The sequence below is a fragment of the Tupaia chinensis genome, unplaced genomic scaffold, assembly GCF_000334495.1.
Source record: "Tupaia chinensis unplaced genomic scaffold, TupChi_1.0 Scaffold000182_1, whole genome shotgun sequence".
NCBI lineage: Eukaryota > Metazoa > Chordata > Mammalia > Scandentia > Tupaiidae > Tupaia > Tupaia belangeri.
The window spans coordinates 5,805,695-5,813,256 of NW_006159657.1; the positions used below are offsets into that span (position 1 = coordinate 5,805,695).

The 7,562-nt window shown below is 42.4% G+C and overlaps 1 protein-coding gene across 4 annotated transcripts; it reads left to right on the forward strand.

The window, feature by feature from the left end:
* The first annotated feature begins 6 nt into the window (after positions 1-6).
* On the forward strand, positions 7-7,155 carry LOC102476706 (transmembrane protein 238). 4 transcript variants are annotated; one of them, XR_334259.3, is made up of 3 exons: positions 7-477; positions 1,980-2,083; positions 5,967-7,155. XR_334259.3 is itself a non-coding variant. In XM_006146556.3 (2 exons), exon 1 carries the CDS (start codon positions 52-54, stop codon positions 1,471-1,473), a length of 1,422 nt encoding a protein of 473 aa, XP_006146618.1. In that variant the 5' UTR covers positions 7-51; the 3' UTR covers positions 1,474-1,520; positions 5,967-7,153. The 4 variants fall into 4 exon arrangements, 3 of the variants coding, with proteins under 3 accessions (XP_006146618.1, XP_006146619.1, XP_027626874.1); XM_006146556.3 differs by lacking the exon at positions 1,980-2,083 and having other exon boundaries at positions 7-1,520; positions 5,967-7,153; XM_006146557.3 differs by lacking the exon at positions 1,980-2,083 and having other exon boundaries at positions 5,967-7,153.
* The last annotated feature ends 407 nt before the right edge of the window (positions 7,156-7,562 follow it).

Below are 7,562 nucleotides of genomic sequence, written 5' to 3' on the forward strand. Positions count from 1 at the left end.
CCGCCCGCCCGGTCGCCTGTGTGGACTTGGCGGCGGCGACAGTAGGAGCCCATGGATCACCCAGTAAAGGCCATCGACGTGACCAAGAAGCGGTCGGGCCTGGGCCGGTGCCGGCATTTCTTCTGGCTGGGAGTCGTCTTCGACATGGTGGGCGTGGCAGTGCTGTTCATCGGCCTCTTCGGCGACCTGATCTTCTATGACATGCTGCTCTACCTGGGCTCCATCATCATCTTCCTCAGCCTGCTCTGGTGGGTCTCCTGGTACACCGGCAACATCGAGCTCTCCCCGGGGGAGGCGGCGCCGGCGCCCCCGCACGTGCGGGCCTCCACCATGGCGCACGCGCTGCGCCAGAGCCTCAGCCACCGCTTCTCCTTGACGATCCAAAGTGTCTCCAACAACTTTGTGCGGATCCATCGGCGGCGCTCCCGCAGGGTCTTTCAAGGGATGGCCACCCTGACCCCAACCGTCTCGAGCCAGGTAGAGGAAAAGCTGCAAAAGGAAAACAAGACCAAAGAGGAAACGACTAGTGTCAGGGAGACGGGTGACCCTCAAGGCTTTTGCAAAGGGAATCTGGGCCTCAGACCTGAGGATGACACAAGCACAGAGGCAGCTGGCTACCCAAGGGCTGATTCTGATGCACTGTGGTTGGGTCAAGGCCTCTCGATTCCCATGGTGCAGCCTGTGTCCTCTCTAGACAAGTCTCTGCCCTCCATCACCCAGACCTCTGAGAGCCTGCCTGTAGGCCCCTTGGCCTCTACTACTCAGAGTCTAGCCAGTTCTGCTTCTAGGACCCAGCCTGCAGTCCCCGAGGCCTCTCAGAGCCATCCCCTGAGTGCTGAGCTCTCTCAGAATCACTCCGTGGAGCAGGTGGCCTCTCAGAGCCACCCACTGGTGCCTGTGACCTCTCAGAGTTACCTCAAGTTCCTTGTGGCCGCTGAGAGCCACTCTGTGGTGCCTCTTGCCTCACAGAGCTCCTTCTTGGTACCTATGGCTGCTGGGAATCATCTTGAAGACCTTGTGCCCTCTCAGAACCACCCTGTATTGCCTGGGACTTTACAGAGCCAGGTCCAGAATCTTCCTCTGGCCTCTCAAACTCAGCCTTCAACTGTTCAGGATTCTGAAACCCAGGCTCAGGGTACCAAGGGCCCCATGATGCAGCCTTTTAAGACTGTGGATTCACAGATAGTTCAATCTGCCCAGGACTTTCAGGCTATGCTTCAAACCCAGCAGAGCAGCTCATTAGTCCAAGAGAGTTCTCTAACTCATTCTTCTGGTAGCCTGGAGGGTTCTAAGAATCCAGTTGCTCAGGATTTTGAGATTCCGTCACTACGGGGTCAGAAACTACCTAAAGAGCTCCCTGACACCACATCAACTGTCCCTGAGGCTGCAACTCCAGCCACTGAGGCCCAGCAGTCTCTCTCCACCAAGAGTGCTCCATTCTCAGAGACAGCAAAGAAAATTCACCCTCTCTAGTAGGGACTAGACCCAGTCTTTTGAGTGGTTGCTCAGGCCTCTGCCAAGTAAGTGTCTTTGGAGGAAGAGTCACTTATATTAGTCCTTTATTGTTTCCAGGTCCATTTTCTGGTGGCTTCCTCAGTCCCTACTGTCTGAAAAAAATAAAGTTAGTGGGAGTCAAGTGGCCTTGTCTGTCAGGGCTTAGCTATTTTGAATATTGGTCGATTTTTTTTAAAACCTAGTGTTCTGGACAGATGAGTGCTGTTAAGGTTTTGCTTCCCCTGCCAGGTAATGAAATCCATTCCTCTTACTTGGGCTTAGTGGAGAGAGAAAGTGGCAGAACTTTTGGGAGCTGTAAGATCTGAGGGTAGCTGTGGTGGTGGAGGGTATTTGGATTCTGCAAAGTTTCTGAAAAAAGATGATTTTAGGTGGTACTTGGTCCTGGCATTTAAATGACCTTTGTGCCTTTGGGTGGGTAAGTTACTCCCTTTTCAATTCTTTGTCAATCCTTTTGATTTTATCAGGGAGAACATCCAGAATTTGGGTGATGTTTGACATCTATCTAATGCTTCAGTAGGCAACAACTACACCAAGCGACAATAACATCTTTATTCACAAAGATATTTCAGTGAGTAACTTCTGCTTATGCCAAGTGATATTGGTGTCCTGTTTACAATAGTGATGGTTGCATTTTGAAATACAGTGATTCAGGACCAGCAATTAGCGTAATGGCTATGTTGCTGGACTCCCATGTAGCCGACTGTGGTTCGAATCCCAGTCCCCGTAGCTTAAACTCATGCTGGGAGCATGTGCCTGTGTACCCAAGATCCCGAGAGGAGAATGGAGGAGAAGGGATTGTGGTGTGGCCATCCCCCAGGGGGTGATTTCTCACTTTCTGTCTCTCTGTCTCTTTCTGTCTTTCTGGTGAGCACACATGCCCTATAGCAAAAACTCTCAAAAAAAACCCAAAAAAACCAGTGATTCAATTGAAAGGTAAAAATGAATTGTACAAGCAAAACTTTAGTGACTCTGAAGTTTGGGAAACATTTGGTTATTTGTAGTAGTTATTTGTATTAGCTTTCTACTAAATCATAAGATCCTTTGTACTGTTTAATGAATTTATGGGTAAAGCTGTTGTGGATGAATTCCACTTAACTCTCCAACCCCTTGTCAATTATTAGAAAGGTAGAAAAGGTCATGTGATAGTCCGAATTGGTGACCCTGCTTTTCCATTAAGTAGTGCTGTTAAAATGGTATATATTGCTGAGAATTCCCTGGTTTTTCTCCAATCCTGTTCCAAAAGTTACCTGCCCTAGGGTATGGGACAGAGTAATATGTTATGCGCTTGTTGTTTAAACTCTTCCAACATACTATCCCAAGAAGATACTTGTCCTTACTTCATACTGTCTAGTTTCATTTCCACTGAGGGAGCAGTTGAAAATTAGATGGAAGTTAGGAACTCTATTTCCTCAGTTTTTTCCAATTCACCTTTAAGAGAATGTAGTTACATTCATTCTCTCTCTCTCTCTCTCTCTCTCTCTCTCTATATATATATATATATATATATATATATAGTATAAGTATATTTAGGGGTGCTCAATGGAGGAAGACAGACAGTGAGAGGGAAAGTGAGAAATCACCTCCAGAGGATGGGATTTGAACTGCAGTCGACCATGTGGCAATCCAGCACCCCTAACCACCATGCCACCTGCTGGCCTCCAATAATGTTCATTTCTATTTAAAAAAAAAAAAAAAAAGACAAGAGCCAAATACCAACAAGCCATAATTCCAGAAAGAAAGGACTTAGTATAATTGCAAGAGATCATTCTTTCTCCCTTAATTCTGTTCTGTCAGGTAATTTATATGATTGAAATAATTCTCCATGCAGTTCTTTTTTTTTTTTTTTTTGAGAGGTTTTTGATATAGGGCACATGTGCTTGCTTGCCAGAAAGACAGAGAGAGACAGAGAGACAGAAAATGAGAAATCACCCCTAGGTAGATGGCCATGCCACAATCCCTTCTTCTCCATTCTCCTCTCGGGATCTTGGCACGCACACACATGCGCTCAGCATGAGTTTAAGCCACCAGGGCCGGGACTCAAACCAGGGTCGACTACATGGGAGTCCAGCAGTGTAGCCATTACGCCATCTGCTGGTCCCCTCCATACAGTTCTTGGAGACTTAATACTTAACTAAGTGCCAGGAGTAAGGTAGACCTTCCCATCAGAAAGCATTGTCACTTTGTTCTCCAACTTGAAGAACTCTAAAGAGGATAGAATTTTAGGCAATGAAGGACTTGGTGGGGTAGCTACTTAGCAGACCAGTGGAAGAATTATTTTTTGACAAGAAGAGCCATTTGGAATTCTTTAAATAATTAGTTAATTGACCAGGCATTTATTGAATCTCTAGCAAGTACTAGGCATTGCTTTAGGTAGTAGGGATTCAGAGCTAAATAAAATGTCCTGTTCTCAAGGGAAACATATAGGAATAACTACCACAGTGTGATATGATCCATGTCTATTCAAAGTTCTTTGAGAATACAGGAGTGGCCTGGGTAAGAGATTGAGTTGAATCCTAAGGTGAACATTCATGGCTCATTGGGAGAGGATAGTCTGATGCCATAGTCAAGGGTGCTGGGCATTCGGAGGGGAAAGAGGTGGGGGGGTAATGTGGGGTGTCTGAAGGTGAAATTAGGGAGGTGTACGAGGGGCAAGATGGTGAAGTGTCTTTCCAGGGAATGCCATTGATACTGTAAACATTGGGAAACCTTTGAGGGCTTTTTAATAGGGTAGAGTTGTATTCATAGTTTCCAGTTCTACCTGTGGCCTCTGTTGTAAAGATATGGCAATAGGCCAGTAATTGCAGTTTAATTGCTAAAGGCTCTCTCATTTAGTTCTAAGCTGAAAACAGACCTCTTAGACTTAGCAACAGTTTCCAGCCAAAGAGTAAGCTCCATGGGTATTCATCTTGAAAAACACTCAGGTATTCATTCACTTGTGCATAGCAGATGCCACATAGATGCTATCATGTAGAATAAACACCAAATGCTAAAACACATTTTTGTATGTTGGTGGTTAGTCTTATCTAAAACAGGGGTCGATAGATTTTTTTTCCTCTGTAAAGGCCAAGATAGTATTTCAGATTTTGCAGGCTAACGGCAAAAAGCAGGGTTATTTTGTGAATACTTATGTAACCATGAGAGACATAACTGCTCCACTTTACCCTGTTTTCCTGGAGTAGTCTGTTTTGTTCCTTTGACTCCAGTTGCATTAGCTAGAATCATTTACTTGACCAAGAGCCGCTGTTCTGAGGAAGGGGGGTCTAGCTGGGAAGATCTGCAGCTAACATAGTCAATTTCACTTTGCCCCAGTGACATCCAGATCTTGGCTCACCTTTCTTCTAGAATATCCAGTTCTCACTTTAGTTTGCTGGCTTGAGTGGTTTGCTGAGTTTCTTACTCCCAGATTGAGATTCCAGTTTTTGGTGTCTGTCTGTCATTTGCCAACAGTGGAATCCTCAAAGTATAGATGGTGATGTCCAGCTCCTGGGAACCTGACCAGAGAGGCAGGCACTGGGAGGAACAAAGGTGGGACTAATGCTACAGTTTGGCCTTTGAGGCTCACATTGACAGCCCTCAGCAGTACCAAAACTCGAAGAGGCCTACGGTCTACTGGCATGTAGTGGGAAGAGGTCAGAGATGCTGTTAAGTATCTTACAATGTGCAGGCTAGCCCCTCCCATTCACACAGAACTACTAGAGGTGCCTGAAAAACCCTGGTTTACAATGACGAAAGGGAAAAAAAAACCTTGTTTAGTTTATGAGATACTTGAGATCTTATTTTAATACTCAGGTAACTCATTATTTTATATAGTATCTTCTCTACCAGACCATAAAAATCTTATCTTGATTATTCTTTATATCCTCAGTTTGCATCATCTTTGAATCAACACACACATATTGAGTGTTTATTAATAATCACAGTTAACATTTATTGGATGTTTCTAAGACACTACACGTTACTAAATGATTTACATGTATTTGTCACAACAGTTGGAGTTGGGTGCCATTATCTCCACTTCTAAGACAGCACATTTGATATTGAGAGGCTAGATAATTTTTCCGGTGTCATACAAATCAAAGTGCAAGAATACAGGGGTACTTCAAAATTTCATAGAAAAAATGGAATTCAAGTATGAGTTTATTTTGGTATGAGGTTTAAAAAACTGTCTATACTTTCTTTATAATATGCATTTTCCATGACGTTTTTGAAGGCTCCTTAAAGATTTACAATTGATGTATAATATGTAGTAAGGTGTATACTATAAGCTTTCCTTCTTAAGTCTGTTCATTGAAACTTGAGCTGTAATACTCCAGATCAATCTCAGGGTTACTTCTCCAAAGCTTACTGACAGGAAAAAAACAAGAATCAGCACTTGTTCAGTCTTCTTGTTTCACTCTAGTTAACCATTCATACATATATTATCTCAAATAAAAATGACTTTTTCTTTCCAGAACTCACCAGTGTTTCTTCAGATGTAACTGCTGACCTTATAAAAGCACAAATCTTATTTTACTCTTGTTTTGGGAAACTTCACCTGAAGTCCTGACCTATCTCAGATCAGCAGACTTAGACTGTCTCTGCCAAGTATACCTGCTTCAGTGTTGGAAATAATCTTCCTGTTTCAGATAATAATTTTATTGCCAGAATTACAAGCCATAATAAACTGTGTTATTCCAAAGGAGCTTTGTCTTAAAATAAATTGGTTAAAAAAAAAGACTGCTGGCTCAGCCACTGTGGCATAGTGGTAACAAAGGCCCTGAAGACTGGAAGTCATGGTTGACTGCAAGTTTGGATCCTCCCTGGCTTGGCCTGAAGACATACCAGGTGGATGCAGGCACCCAGGAGTGGGAGGGTGAGGAAAAGGGGATGGCAATGTGGTAAGACCCTGTCAAGGGTACTTCTCTCTCTCTCTCTCTCATATGTATGTGTGCACAGTCATTAAAAGACTTATTTTGTGAAAGCATTACAAATAGAAAATTTTGTCTCATACTCCATGTGAACTTGTATGACTTATGTAAGTAAAAGTCCCACAAAAATGGACATTTTTGCAACTCCTTATATTTAAGGATATTTTGTGACTTCATTATGAACTAGCTATGAAAGGATAACACAGTCGATGCGTTACAATATGCTACAATTTATATGTATATGTTCACAACTCTGAGTTTCCTGTTTTCCCCAAGGATTTAAAATCTGATTTGATTGCATATTTTAATAATAATCTAATAAAAATTCATTGAGGACTGCCCTTCTATGTTCTTTCTTTTTTTTTTTTTTTTTTATATTTTGTCAGTCTCTTTATTTGAGAAGTCTACTACATCAACTGTCTATACTCACTTTTTTATTTAAAGGACTATTTCAGTGAGGAGATTATTTCAAAATAGAGACCATAAGAAATAAGAATGTGAATGAAGAGCAGAAGGATTTCTCATGGCAGGCAGGATAAAGTAACAACCACTTTGGAGAGTATGAGGAAATAAGGATTTCTTACTTGACTGCCTCGTAAATATTGTTGGAAGTGTGTCCTGATAAGGCATCATGTAAATTTCGAATAAAATAATCTCTGTATTCTTCTGGAAGTGCCATAAATGTTCCACCCATCACAATAAACTCCACTTTATCCACACTGTGGCCAAGCTGTTTTAACTGAAAAATACATTTAAAAAATGATCAGCATTAGAAAGATACAGGAAAGTACCCTAAGAGGGTATTGCAAATCTCTAATTTTGTTTTGCAGTGTTTTCATGAGTACAGTTTAAAAATGAGAACCCACTAAACATATTTAGCTAGTCCTGTGTGTAAAAAAATAGACTCAAATCTAAAAGAAAAAATTAACCTCAAATCAAGAGAATTAAATAGTAAGAAACTTGACTTCTGTACAAACACAATTAAGTGAAATTTTATAAACACAATATAAGCTAGAAAATTTTAGACATCTAATATGTGGGCCAGCTGGTAGAATGGTGCTTAAGGCAGCTGGGTCCCACAGGGCTGACTGCATGGTTTGAGTTCCAGACCCAGTGGCCTGAAAAACATGCCAGGCATGG

Bases quoted from the DNA above. Each gene is read 5' to 3' on its own strand.
- LOC102476706 (XM_006146556.3), top strand. From the start codon at position 52: ATGGATCACCCAGTAAAGGCCATCGACGTGACCAAGAAGCGGTCGGGC.